Source organism: Haliotis asinina, chromosome 5 (assembly GCF_037392515.1).
Source record: "Haliotis asinina isolate JCU_RB_2024 chromosome 5, JCU_Hal_asi_v2, whole genome shotgun sequence".
NCBI classification, from domain to species: Eukaryota; Metazoa; Mollusca; class Gastropoda; order Lepetellida; family Haliotidae; genus Haliotis; species Haliotis asinina.
The window spans coordinates 47,207,418-47,223,286 of NC_090284.1; the positions used below are offsets into that span (position 1 = coordinate 47,207,418).

The 15,869-nt window shown below is 37.0% G+C and overlaps 1 protein-coding gene across 1 annotated transcript in view; it reads right to left on the reverse strand.

Moving 5' to 3' along the window:
• LOC137284210 (sphingosine kinase 1-like) overlaps positions 1–13,699 on the reverse strand; it is a 30,923-nt gene extending 17,224 nt beyond the window's left edge. The window contains exon 1 of the mRNA XM_067815939.1: positions 13,282–13,699. Within this exon, the coding sequence (XP_067672040.1) occupies positions 13,282–13,699 (418 nt within the window). The remainder of the gene's footprint in view (positions 1–13,281) is intronic.
• Between the last annotated feature and the right edge of the window lie 2,170 nt (positions 13,700–15,869).

The following is a 15,869-nucleotide window of genomic DNA, read 5'->3' on the forward strand; positions in this document are numbered from 1 at the left end:
AAGGATGTATCGATGACAAGCATGTATCTGTGACAAGTATGTATTTATGACAAGTATGTATCTGAGACAAGTATTTATTTGGGACAAGTATGTATCTGAAAGAAGTATTTATCTGTGACAAGTCGCATAATGTATCTGTGATACTGATGGCAGGACAGTGGGGTAGTGGTTAAGTTGTTTGTTTGTCATGACGAAAATCCAGGTTTGATTCAACACATGGATACAATGAATGAATCCCATTTCTGCAGTCTCCACAGACTGAAATTGCTGGATTATTGCTAAAAGCAGCGTAAGTACACAATTTACTCAGAATGAAGGAACAGGGTTACATTTTGATAAGAAATATACCACATTTGTATCAAGGGTTAACGACTCTTGGTAACTTTAGGCACTGTATATTTCACATAAAATTACAATTTCAGGTTGTATTTCCTTGCCTAATGAAGTTTTGTACCAAGAAATATTCTACTGCTTCAGATGGAAATTGATGCTACAGTCAACCATGAGCACAAATTTGAATTCACATAGATTATGAGGTTTGGTGACTTTACCAATGTAGTATTTAAGCATGCTTGACATTGTGAAATGATGTTTGACTACGCTCCATCTTGGCCACTGTTGTGCTCTTTCCTTACAGACATGCTAATGATTCCACAGTTTCCTCAAGGATCTGGAACTGATGTCAAGTTGCCGAAGTATCCTATCATCAAACATCAATTCCAACCATCCCGTTTTCAACCTTCCTAGTCGCAGTGTATTGTTTCTCTCTTGATTCTCTAGTCTTCAGTGAGTGAGTGAGTGAGTGAGTGAGTGAGTGAGTGAGTGAGTGAGTGAGTTGGTGGGTGGGTTTGAGCGAGTTTAGTTTTATGCTGATGAGTGAGTGAGTTTAGTTTTATGCTGATGAGTGAGTGAGTAATTTTAGTTTTATGCTGGTGTTTAAGTCATCTTTTTGTCAATACAAATGATTTTGTAACACCTTGTCAACACCTGTGTAATTTTCGTAACAACTCCATTTAGAATTGGAAAAGAACCCTAGTGAAATGGAAGATTCCTCAGAAAAATCTTGACTGATTCTTTTAGTTCTTTCACGGTGCAAAAGAAACTGGCAAATGGAAAAATGATGTGGGTTCAGGGGATGTGAGAGAAACTAATAGTTTCCCACAGATTCATGAATGTCAGGCTTGACATGCATGGTAATGGGAAGAATACCTTAAACATCCCTTGAAGCACAGGATAAGGCCAGCTGACCCATGTCCAGTGTGCTCCATAGTTTCAGTATGCATACATCAGCTTGACTGATCATAGAAAATGACAGCAGCCCTGAACATGAGTTGAGAAATAAGTGCCTACAGTGAAAATACTGATGTGAGCTTTGAATTCATTTGGTTTGACATGTTTCCAGCTTAACAGAAACTCATTTCAGAGTAATGTCACCTGGTATATAAATGCTCCTGCCAGCAACAGCATACAGATTGGGGTATCTAAATTATGCTGATTATCAGGATACGAACTATCACTTAAAAACAAGGTTTCAGTGAAAGAACCAATTTCAGATTACATACTCAATATGAGCTGAAACAGGAGACAAGCAAGACTATGAAACAGTGATTTATTTTGGAGTAAAAACTAAGAATCAAACTGAGGTAGTTTTTATTTTAAGTTAATATTTCATGATAAATCAGACATATTTTATTACTGGATATTTAGATTGCATTCAATGCAGTAATATGAAACTATGAAATAACATATTTATTGCTCAAGAAACACTGGTTCTCTTTAAAAAGCAAATCAATAATTAACATGGAACTGCAAATTCTGATTTGGCAATTTTTTATGACATTTCCTGCTGGGGCTGAACACTGCCAAAGGGCAGGTCCAGATCATTTCCTGGAAGACTTTGCTGTATCGTATTTGCATACATACATGACACATACACAAAAACAAACTGTGCACACAGGAAATCAAAACATGAGCGCTACATATACACACATATACAGAAAAAGTAGTTATAGTGGATATTTTATTGAATAGAGCATAACCTGTGTAGAGCATATGAATGTCAGAACTGCCATCAATTAGGGAAGTATAATTATTTGACTTTTGATTGTACAAAACATTGTAGTAATGGACTACATTATCTTGTCACAACTCATGCCTGCACAATGTCATGATGCAATAGGGATGGTACGAACATGGCTTTGTATTTCCAACGTCATTTCAGAAAAGTTAAGACCTTATTTAAATACAAATTAAGCTGCTGATCAATGGCTATGGTTGCTATGTTTTTCTTCAAAAGCACCATGGTGAATCCCGGCCTTCCCGGTATGTCTATGCTATATACCAGATCCACAAGATATTGTACATATTTGGCTGCAGAGTAGCAGAGAATATGCGGTACCATTCCACAAGCTTTCCATGCCTATGTAGGGCAGTGGGGTAGCCTAATGGTTAAAGCCTCCGTTCATCACGTTGAAGACCCATGTTCGATTCCCCACATCTGTACAATATGTAAAGCCCATTTCTAGTGTCCCCCACCATCATATTGCTGGAATGTTGCTAAAAGCAGCATAAAATTGAAGTCGCTCAAATCCAAGCTCATTTAATAAACTTAAATGCACTGGCAATTCAGAGTTTGTGACAGTCATGCTTAACCCTACTTGACATTTTGACTCCTATTGTCAATGTCATGGACATTAAACATGCTGTTCTGTCATCCTCTTATGATATTGATATCCACCCATTACAGTTCACAAGGTAACTTTTCATTGTGGTCATATTTTCAAATTTCAAAAGAATACAATGCAGTTTCTTTGTATCCAGTATGCCACAATGAATACACAAAAATGCTACTATTCAAAGTTTTTCACAGGCAGGTAATACACAACAACTTGACAACATATTTTAAATTCCCTCTTCATTGACTATACATCCCTATAAATAGGAAACTGTCTCCTAAGCTGAGTCATAAATTCTGTTTCATACAACACTTAGTCACATGTGTCACTTATTTACACATGTAGTATAGTTACTGACGGAAACTGAAAACTGTGAAAGGCTTAAAAGACCATGCCATAGCAACAGCAAAGACATTTAACACTTAATACAGTGGGGGCATATTTAGTCCGGGTGAGAGGCACATAGCAAGTGTTGGTGAAAATCCTTAAATTGGTAGTAAAAATCATTGTGTTCGAAATGGAGTTATAGCATCCATAACTTTTCTGACTTGATGCGTACATGTGCACAATATGTGAAGTCCATTTCTAATGTTCCCCCACTGTCATACTGCTGGGGTGTCCCCAAAGGCAGCATAAAACTTAACTTACTCAATTTAAAGCTAACTTGAATGACTCAAAGACTCAGAGGCATAATTCTATTGAAAGCAATGTTACATTAACTCTGTAATTAAAAAAATGAAAACAAATGAAGTTGCAGACACTGAATATTTTTATTTATATTTGTAAAAAATTAGCTCAGTATTCCTTACAAAAACATATTATACAAAGTATTCAGGATCACAACATTTTTGTTCAGAATACAAACTTAGTTTCCTCAAGTATTAATGTAAAATCCCTTGTACAGAACATTTTCAAAAGAGATCTAATTTGACATGTTTCTACATCTGCTTCCAGGGTCAATTTTCATTTTGGAATACCATTCCATGAACATCTGTACCAGGGATTCACAGTATGAGAATTCCTGCCTCCTATATGCATAAGAATTGACTGAATGCAACAAAATTTATCAGCACACCCACAGGGATGCAGAAAAAGTCCAAATACTTTTGCAAAAATTCCAATCAAGTAAAAATTAGTTATCACTGAGTTTGACAGTATCTAATTTCATTACTCTAACATTGTGATGATCATAATACACAATACAATAACAGTATTACTAACAATATTTAACTGTCTGGGACCTTATTTTGTTGTCCGGGACCCCTGAAAATTATAAGCATCCCTGCGACCCTCTCAAACAGGACTTCAGGTAAATGCCTGATGACCATTCCATTTCAAGTTTGCATCTAGCCAAATAAAACAAATGCAAGAAATATATTAACCATAATTTTTTACCTTTTGGAGTGCATAGAGTTTCATATGATTTGTAGCAGCATTCCAGCAATGTCATGGTGGGGAACACCAGAAATAGGCTTCACACACTGTATCTATGTGGGGAATCAAACCTAAGTCTTCAATGAGATAAGAGAATGCTTTACCCACTAAGCTACCCCACCATCACATGAACAGCATTGAATGCCCTAAGATAAATATTATAAACTACCCAAACAGAGGGAACCATGTAAGTAGTAAGTACACAATGACAAACACCATATAAAGCACAGCTACATGTGAGGACCCTCTTACTGTTCAAACACTATCCTATGCAAGGTAGGTTCTGTTGGCTTGTTCCACTGACCCAGTTCATGTGGTAAACCTGAGTAGACTCTCGGATAACCTGATACAAGATTGATGTCTACAATGATGGAAATGAACAGTATATGTTTCAGAATCAGCAGCTACATTCTCTGACATACTTTAATGACATCCCGCTTGAACTTCCTTGTTGCATAACGATCAGTGTGTTTCTTTCACATTAACATGTAAATAGCAGTAGCTGCTGATTTATGACATGAGCCCCAACAAGGATAATTTTTTCACCTTGGATAAAGCATATGATATACGTGTATATACCCACTGATGAAGAGTAAATGTCTTTTTTAAATCTTTAAAATGTGGATGACAATATATAACTTTTAATCATGTACTGAGTAATGAAATAATGCATTTATCTGAAACAAAATTGATATCAAGCATGAATAAAAAAATCCCGATGAGGGAACTACAATCAGTCATCCTTTGTGATGTCATAAGAAGGAAACTATTCAACACACAGATCACTTTTCTATTCTTCTCAAAGTACCTATTTAAGTAATCTCAAGACCAGATGAAGTTGACATTTTCACCTGTTTTTGCATAAGCCAATAGATGAAACAACTAAATTATTTTACAAGGAAATGTAAACATTCTATAAGAGAATAAAATTGGGATATTTGTTTTTTACAATAAAATGCATTAACTTCCATTTCTATCACAACTGTTGTCATGGATACATATCATTCATATCACACATACAAGGGTTTTGAATATCAACAACTTCATAATAAAATTGGGGACATATGTACCTGGATGATTTATTGAGACACAAATAAAGTGTGCAAATATGATACACCATCAGGTTTATGTGTCATGGATAATGACCACTGCAGGCCAAAATGTGCCATTAGAACTTAGTGAACGTGACAAAACTACAAATTTCAAGAAGTAAATGGTACAAATTCTGAGCACGTTTTACACTAATTACAAAAAATTAATAAAATTAATTTCAGATTCTTGACATGCTGGGAATACCATGTCCAAAAGTATGGCCATGATTTTGTTCACCTATTCTCATTATATACGTTCATGTATCAGCTTGGGATGAGAGTGTGCTTTATCATGATTGTAGCAGTATACACACTGAACACTGAATTTATCCTTAAAACAGGTGAATATGGTTTTCCACCATTTTTACTAATATTCCAGCAGTATTCTCTCAAGAATTGAACATGAGTTGTCAGTGCTGTAATCACAAGGCTAGCTGATAGTCTTTATCATTAAATGAACCTGGTGAGCTGAAGTTGTAACATCCCTTCACTTCATGTTATACAGGATGTCCACTAGTTTGGACTAAATATCTTGAGGCTACCTTCTATTGCTGTATAAGCCATGCTGCATGGTGAAAGACATAACAACTGCTCTTTCATCCACCCAATAACTTTTGACTTCTCTGAAACTAATGAAGGAATGAATTGTTGCATTGAAAATGAAACTGAAATTTATTTTCTTTTGTGCTTAGAACAAATAGAACAAATTCTCAGACCAAACATGACCCAAAGAGCTGAACGTTTAAAAGAATGAGTTACTATGGTTACACTTACAATTATAATAAGATATTGCTGTGATAGTTGAATTTGAAATTTAGCTGAAAAGAAATCTCAAAACCAACAACCAGGCTACAGTGTAACAAAGAAGATGCTATCAACTTTTACAGGTTCAAAGTAATCAGACATCATGTATCAGGTTTCTCAGGACCTACCTCTAGGACTACATTCACCCCAGGTTGAGGGCTACTATTCACCTCGATTTGATTCAATTTTCAACACTGGACCTTCAAATTGATCATATTCAATTTGATTCTTCATTTAAGTACAAAGATCAGATTTCCTTTAACTGTCACAGTTCACTAAACAAAACATATCCCACTGAAAATTCATTCCAACGTTTGACACGGAACTAAGGAATATAAATGACGTAACCCTCTTCAAACAAATAAAATATGGCCACTTCTAACACAGAACAATAGTTTCATTTGCTTGTCCCCATGTTAAGGAAAATAAACATTCATTAAGTAAAATGTCAAGTCAAGTGCATGGAAATAATTTAAATAGATATTCAAATATTGAATCAAAATAGTATTAATGGTTATCGAAAATCGAAACCTGAAAATCGATGAATCAAACTGAATTGTTGCAACCCTTCCCAAGTCTGCAAAGTATGTCAGTACAAACTCCCACAAAGGAAAAATAAATGTCCCAGTTCATGTCAATATGGTCATAAATAGTGCTGCACAGAAACAGAAGTAACAAGTACATGACTGATCGCAGGGTCAATAAAGAGACAAAAGCTTTGATGCTCATGTTTAATATTAATTACATTCAATACAATTTCAAAACACTAGTAATTAAAAAATTTAAACAATAAACACTTTTGACCCAAAATATGCCAAGAACACATAATTTACAATCCTATGTAAAAATGCCAACAATACTGTTTTCACTGCCAGCATGGTGAAAGAACATTCCGTACATCTTGTATTACACTGTATGAGTGGTATGACAACTTTACAATGGTGTCTGTTACCAGAGCATTGATCATATGCAACCTTGATGCCACACTGTCTCATGGTAGCATGGTTGGATAACATGGAAATCTACTACTATTCACCTCGATTTGATTCAATTTTCAATACTGGACCTTCAAATTGATCATATTCAATTTGATTCTTCATTTAAGTACAAAGATCAGATTTCCTTTAACTGTCACAGTTCACTAAACAAAACATATCCCACTGAAAATTCATTCCAACAATACTGTTTTCACTGCCAGCATGGTGAAAGAACATTCCGTACATCTTGTATTACACTGTATGAGTGGTATGACAACTTTACAATGGTGTCTGTTACCAGAGCATTGATCATATGCAACCTTGATGCCACACTGTCTCATGGTAGCATGGTTGGATAACATGGAAATCACTTATTACTTAGTACAGGGTGCTTTTGTGATATGTTTTTCACTTTGGTAAAATATAGGGCAAAACCAACTGTGCACATGCAATTAAATTCATCATATTATCTGTGTCAGTTCATCTCATGCAGTCATTGAAGTCTTTGAGTAAAGTCTGTTCGTTTGTGTGCTGATTAACGCTGCACAATATGCCAGCTGTATAGTAGGGTTCTCAATCTGTAACTAATCGAGTCTGGACCAGACAACACAATCATCATCATCATGAAGATCGGTTTACACAATGGGGATATGATGACAATTGTAAACCAAGTCAGCGAGTCTGACCACCCAATTTCATTAGACACCTTTTAAGACAAGAATGGGTTGCTTAAGACAAATTCTAACCCAGATCTTCCTACATCTGTTTGAACACAGTATATCTCAAATAACAAAGGAGACACCTAACTATGCAAACATGACTTCCTCAGTTGATTTGGATTTTCATCAAACTGAAAAATCACTATTGAACATACAGAGCAGAGGCAAAGGAGAATAATGTTGAAAGGCATCAATGCACAATTGCTATGAACACATCATGAATAAGGTTGTGTCAAAACGATAATAATACAGGTGGTGATATCACAGACTGCTATCATTTTCAAAGATTCCACTGTAAATGTGGACAGTGATACCATGAGACCACAGAAAGTATAGGAGAACAACCAACCTATGAAATCTTCAAGCAGAAAATGACACACATATCACAAACCCAGGGTAAGTATGCATGGTAATGATGTAAACCCTGGTTATGAAATTTTCAAGCCACAGTGAATCACACAGACTGCAAAAACCTGAGTGTGTTAAAGTTTTCCTTAACAGTGTTTCTGGTTTAAATTATCAAAATTAAAACTTCATGGGTCTATAGGGATTGCCTCCTGTGTGTGATTTGTGAGGCTGTGCCTATTAAAGTTTGAACACGTTCAATAGTTTGGTTGCACTCAACTCATTTTCTTAAGGGCTCTGTTGAGAGCTGAGGTTACAAGACACTGCTTAGTCTCTAACTATATCATTTTGACAGAAACAAATACATTCATTATAGACTGGAAAGGATCCCCTGTGAGATGTAAGGTACAGAACATGGAGAAATCTAGGCTAATGCTTCATCTAGGGTTGGATGGTTTGCTGTTTAACTCTGCAAAAAGCAGTATTCCAGGTACAACCCTGTGATCAGCATCATGAGCATCGATCTACACATTTGGGATGCAATGACTTGACAACCAAGTAAAACCTGATTCTGTTAGTATGGACTGCTGAAGACCGAATTTAACCAGATCTCATGGGTTTAAGCGCTGCAGAAAGGGCTAGGCAGAAGGGAAAATAATGCTATACAGTGAGTGAGAGAGTTTAGTTTAGTTTAACGCTGCGGCGGTCTGTAAATAATCGAGTCTGGACCAGACAATCCAGTGGTCAACAACATGAGCATCGATCTGCACAATTGGGAACCGATGACGTGTCAACCAAGTCAGCGAGCTTGACCACCCGATCTCGTTAGTCGCCTCTTACGACAAGCATAGTCGCCTTCCATGGCAAGCATGGGATGCTGAAGACCTATTCTACCCCGGGACCTTCACAGGTCTAATGCTATACAGACTACAGACAGAGACTTCAGACAAGTGACTACAACAACAGCTGTTCAGGGATACCACATAATAAGAAATATATTTTAGTAAATAATTTGTTTTATTTGTTCTTCTTCAGGCTGTGCATGACAAACTATCAAATCCTCAAAACATCAAGTTGGAAAAGTTCAGTTTTTATGAAAAATTTCAGAAGCATGAAAGAGTCTAATAGCTGCACTTAGAGATAATGGTAATATCAGAATTCTTGATGTGGTCAGAGAATGTTTGTGACATCATTCTGGAAGCTGAGATAAAATTTCACATGAAAGGTTACATTTATGGACGTGTAAACATTCACAGCTGCAGGTATGATAGCCCGTCAGGCAAACAGACATAAAGCTCTTCTGCTATTAACTGTCTGAAGGATGGGTGACTTTTTATTATTTCATACAGCTATTCGATATGTCACTTTGCTCTTCCAGTTTTCTATTGATAATGTTTAAATCAAGGAAAGGACAACTTCTTAAATATTTTCTACTGAAACATTTTTGTTGATGACTTATGTCTGTTGTACCACCATATCCCATTAGTCGCCTCCTACGACAAGAATAGTTGCCTTTTCTGGCAAGGATAGGTTGCTGAAGGCCCATTCTACCCCGTGTGTGTGAGTGAGTGAGTGAAAGTTGAGTGAGTGAACATTGAATTATATATGATGAGTGAGTGAGTGAGTGAGTGAGTGAGAGTGAGTGAGTGAGAGTAAGTGAGTGAGTGAGTGTGGTTTTACATTGTCTTTTGCAATATTTGAGCAATATCATGGCAGGGAACACAAAAATGGGCTTCACACAATGTTCACGTGTGGGAATTGAACCCGGGTCTTCAGTTTGACGAGGAAGGAAATCTCAAATGGCACAGATCATGACATCTCCCACATACAAGGCACCCATACAAATGTACCCGAAAACTTAATTTGGATACAAACTCAGCATTAAAGTTTTACACTTTAGACAACTGATCCACCCATCCCTGATTCTACAGTCAATTTAGAATCAACAGATTTGAATGATTTCACTGACTTAAGAACCATGATATGGTTGAAAACAATTTCTATATAATTTCATATACCAGTAATGCATTTACCCTGTGATGGTTTTACTTATTCATGTTTACTCATGAAAGGCATGTTCAGAATGGCTCATAAATTAGAATGAGAATCAACAGCAAGACAACAGCACAACATCATCACATTAATGGTTTAATTATTCCTGAAACCAGGCTCCCAAGCCATATTTCAACTTGCAGACACATGCTAGGCAAACACAATTTATTATGCTTATACACACATTGGGTCCTGGATAAATAAGTGCATGTAGAATTTATGGTATAGTGGAATGTTGTGGTGCAAATCTTCGGCAATATGGACTGCAATGTTTGTAATGCATTTGGGGGTAAATAGAAATATATTTTAACTCCTTACAATCCAAATAGAAATGTTTGTTTGTTGTTCTTTAATGAAGTACTTAGCAGTATGGAAGCCATATAGCAGCAGTCTGAAATTAATTGAGTCTATACCAGACAATCCAGTGATTGACAAACAGAAAGTATTAAGTCAGAAAGATTTCTTGTTTTGTATATAAAGGATACTACATGACCTTCCATGCAATACCATTTTTATTAAACGAGTGAATGATTTGGTATCAAATGAGCAAAAGCGAGATGGATGCCAAACCATTCACTTATTTCACTACACTTGGTATTGTAATATTGCCGTAAAAATAGTACACTGCAGTATCTTCCATGGGTGAGTAATAATGATGTTTTACATTCTTAATCAAATGCCTACTGGATGAAGAGGTGTAACTAGTGACGGCATTGACTCAGGGCATAATTCTCTGGGTATAATTCTGATAAACTCATGGAAATGTACATTGACAATATACTGCACTATGTAGTGCAACTAGTTTGGGGAATTGGTTGAAATCTCACAACTTTACGATTACTGGTTCATTTCCAAGGAGCAATCATCGAAAATAATTGGTTGGCATCATTTCTCAGATTTTCCTATTCAGGTTGTTATTGCAGATAAGTATAAAGAAAAAAACTTGTAGTACTCTGTTGTTGTTAATTTGTTTTCAGGAACTGCTCAAATTGCATTTGCGAATTTCACACCCATTGTAAGATGACGTAACTAACTTCTTTAAGGTGATCATTATTATAGTATGAAGCTCAGAGCATAAGGTTCCCAGTGTCTTCAAGAAATATTCAGTCATGACTTTTCAGCAAGTGAAGTGAATTTTCCAACAATTAAACATGTTTTCAGGCCATGACAACTTCTAAGATACATTTCATTAAAGGTCACATGCAACGTAAAACACAAGTTTGCAGATTCTGGTACCTCTCTGTATGCACTTACCGAAACAAATCATAAAAAATGCCAATTCAACCTATAAAGTTGAAAAAAACGCGATGAAAAAAAAGCCCGCGAAATCGGAGTTCAAACGTTTCACTAAATTCCCCCCAGCGCTGGGGGGAAAACTGGTTTCAACAGCTGTGCTGCGCTGCGTCCATGACGCATGCGCAGTGAATAGGTTCGCGGAGCATGAAACAGTATGCATGCCCAGCGTCTGAGGTCGTGAGCAGTAGTCTAATCTTGGATGTGTACACAAACAAGTAATTAATCTACTCGTTACGTAAAACAACTTGCTAATTGTGGTAAGCAGTCTCTGTCACAGAGAAAGCTCAATGTCGGGTTTATTCACACCTATATGTCTGTCTGCCTGTCTGCTAAAGACAACATGCAATACACAGCTTCAGTCATTGACCACGTGCAATTTGAACTTAACACCTATCAGACTATACGACTTAAAGAAAATAAGTTGATTTATGACTCGTGCACCCGAGTCCCGTGTCTGCCACATTATGTAATTAGGCACGTGTGATACACATGACGTTTTTATGTCTGTGGGTTTCAAACAAACTACATTCATTTTTTTCGGATGACTGGATCTGACGGAAACTGGTGCAAACTCTTGTCAGTTTCAAGTCCTGCTTTGTACTTGGACGAATGACAGATTCCAGCCACGCAGTAGTTTACTATCTCTACTGACATGATTTTTTATTGGATCGAGTGCAAATTCAGAGAACATGTATTTTCCAAACCCAACATCTCTATATACATTCTTCATGGATAACGGCTTCTTTTCGTGTATATGATTTTGTTTGACAACAGTAAATGAATCCATACTGAAACGACGCATCAAGTACACAAAAAGAAGTTGTTATCCATAAAGAATCTTACTTTCTTGTGACTAAAATGCCCATCAAACAGATCATCTTTCTGTACACACAATGAACCCTCAGCATATCAGCAAATGAAACAGCCAATCGGAAGCCGTCGTTACACTTGAATGCATATCCACCCGCTATGACTGGGTTCGGTCTCCCGAGGGCTTCGTTTCGGGGGAAGTAAGCTAAAGTACAAAATATTGCACTTTTGAACCGCGATTATACGCTTATAATTGTGTTTATTTGTTTTTTAAAAGCAGCAATGTATATTATATGTCACGAATAAGTGATAAATGTGTTTTAATTATGTTTGATTTTTTGGTTGCATGTGACCTTTAAGTATTTCAAACACTAAAACAGTAGCTCCCAAGTCGTTTATGTTCAATTATCAGAAAATGTGATCGATTGCTTAGATGTTATGTCACTGACCAATCTTCGATTTTTTCCGTCAATTGATGACAAATGCTCTTCATATCTTCTCTCAAATCAGCAACTGACATGATATTAGATCCATTTTACATCCAATAATATGAAACTATATTAATACCTGCAAAATTTGAATCTGTATGTTCAAATCCGAATATGGAACACTACGTTTTAGGATTTGTTTTACAAGCATGTTGAACTGCGAAACAATCAATGATTGGCATTATTTTTTTCTATAATAATAATCTACAATGAAACATCGCTCTTATAGCAATGAAAAAGTTGTTCATCCATATACATGTACAGTCATCCTTCCTTACTGCCCCAACTTCTAAATGCCCCTCAGAGAAGTTAAAATGTGTATTACATGCCTCTAAAAGTGATGGCATAACAATAGATATTTTTTATTTTATTGGACCACTAAAATTGATCAATAATTTTGACTTCTGCTATACAATACAACTTGACATAAATACTACAGGGCCGCATCTTGAATGTAAGGTGACAGTGTGTTGTTTAGTAATAGTATTATGCTATCCTTATATGGAATTTTACTTACATTGAAGTTGATTCTAAATCATAGTGTAGAACAAATAGCCAACAAACCTATATACTGTCATTGGAGAGCTTACCTTCGACGTTCAATGGTAGGCTCCGTGACAAACAGTTGATGACATTCCGCCATTTTTCTGCGACTTTGAGATTGTCATCAAAGGAGGGGAATGTTTTCACCTCGAAGATGACAAGTACTCTCTTCCGCGTAGATTTGGAACTGAAAACTTTCTGTTTGAACGGGTAAGAGAAGATAGTTATGAAAGCCGATGCACATCCAACCGATCTCTGGCACCGACAACCGATTACATCGCTCAAATGAACGACTTGTATTTCACTTGCACCTTCTTTGTCCGTTTGAAGACTGTAGAAAATCCCCGTCCGACTGAGCGAGACTTTGTACACATTTCGTTTCTTTGGATAAAGTCCAAACTCTTCTGACAGCAGAACTTCGCCGCGTATAGTCGCCATTTTCATCACCAAAGCATGTTCGGTCATGTGATATAATGTTCTTGGTCACGTGATTTCTTGACCTCAGGGGTTCACGTTGAGAGAGATACGACGTTTTTTCTCAGTGGTTAGTTCTGATGGGACGATATATCATGTCTGATAGATGTAGGTTGTGATAATCTCAGAACTGAAGCACTCATATTGATGAGACCATGCGTTATCAACAATAACTAATGCAGTTGCTCTCCTTATTTCCATTCCATAAAGAAATTCAAATGAATTTTATTACGAACTTTGATATTGATCAGGAGGTGTCAATCCATTCATTTCGAAAATGGCAAATACCCGTTTGTATTTCAGCATGACAGGTATTTACCTTGAAAATACATGGACTGTTTCAATTTGTTTTAACATATTTCTTTAAATATACCATTTGAATATTATACACAAACTTACTTAACATGTTAATAACAAAAATCGACATCAGTCATGCGATTTAATTTTCAAAAATCTGTTTAAGATTTATTCAAAATAAAGATGTACACTCAAAACATCAGAAGTTACAAACAGGACAACACATTGTAGGATATAGCTGTATAGATGTACATATTACTATAATACATGAACTGTTGTTGCTATAATTGTGGTTGTTGTTGTTGGTGGTGGTGGTGCTACCAGTAAGAGGTTGTGGAGAAACCTAGCTGTGAGTTTCACAAGGGGTGAACGTTGATTGTTCTTTCCCCTGCAAAAGCTGAACCGCCGTAACATATTCAGTTCAATGTGGCTTTAAACCCAACTCACTCACTCACTCGTTTATCGGCGACACTGACAGAAGCACACCAGGAAAGACTTAGCAGGTTACCCAGAGCATTGAGAGACTTGAATTCTCCGAAGATTAATTAGTTGCCTGGTATGACTCCTTCTGACTCTTCTAACATTGCAGTGATTTCCATCGCCTGAGATTCAACTACCACTTCCGCTTTCTGTCATGTAAACGCTTCTCCCCGCCTGGAGCGATGTACCACCGTGAATTTCATTGCTCATCAATATATGATTGATCCGTTACAACTACAGGAACATATCCAAACCATGCAGTGTCATAAACCTAGCCCGTAGACGTGTTATAGGTGGTCGTTACATTAGAGGAGCAGCGCTAGTTTTGTGTTTGTTTAACACAGCACAGCAATATTCCAACTATATGACGACAGTCTGTAAATAATCGAGTTTGGACCAGACAATCCAGTGATCAACATTACGGACTGGAGTGTATGAGCTTTTTTACGGATTACTTTTGATCTTTTTATGCATCAAGGTATTGATGTAACACCCCCCTACTCCGTAAACAAAAGTTAAGCTACGGTCCTGTTTGTTGCAGACAATCCAATGGCTGACAACATGAGCATCAGTCTGCGGACTTCTGACTATCAGCCAAGCAAACGACCCTGACCACCCGGTCCCGTCACTTGCCACATTAGTACAAATGAAAATGTCTATCCCAGATCTTGAAGGTTACTTTTATTGTCAATAAATCACATTAGCTCGATTTCTGCATGAATGTCCTGTATGCATTGGAGGAGGTAGGGTATAGCCTAGTAGTCAACGTGTTCACATAGAGACCCAAGTATATATGTAACCTGAGTCTCAGTAGAGGAGTGTAACGAATAATACTGAGACTAAGTTTACTTAGACTACGAAGACCTGTGTTCGATTCCCCGCGTGTGTACACTGTGAGGAGCCCATAGTTTGGTTCCCATGATGCCCCGTGATATTTCTGGAATATCGCTAAAGTGCAACGGATAACGTAACTCACTCATTCACTCATTTGATGCAATGGCCTCGAGGCGACCGAAGAACGTAACCAAGCGAGCTGAATGACATAAATGATGTGTCCAGTGGTGAGTTAATCTGTCTGACATTTGACAAGGCGTGTCCTTAGATAAAAATATAATTCACATTCAACATGTGAATTCGTCATAACTATTTGGGCCGGTGGTGCAACCTAGTGGTTAAAGTGTTCGCTCGTCACTCCAAAGGCCCTGGTTCTATTCCCTACAAGGGTACAATGTGTGAAGCCCATTTCTGGTGTCCCCCGCCGTGATATTATTGAAATATTGCTAAAAGCGGCGCAAAACCAAACCGACTCACTCATGATCGACTATTCTGTATGGCCACTTGTGAAAACATGGCAGTGTACTGATCAGAGATATCCAGATATGGC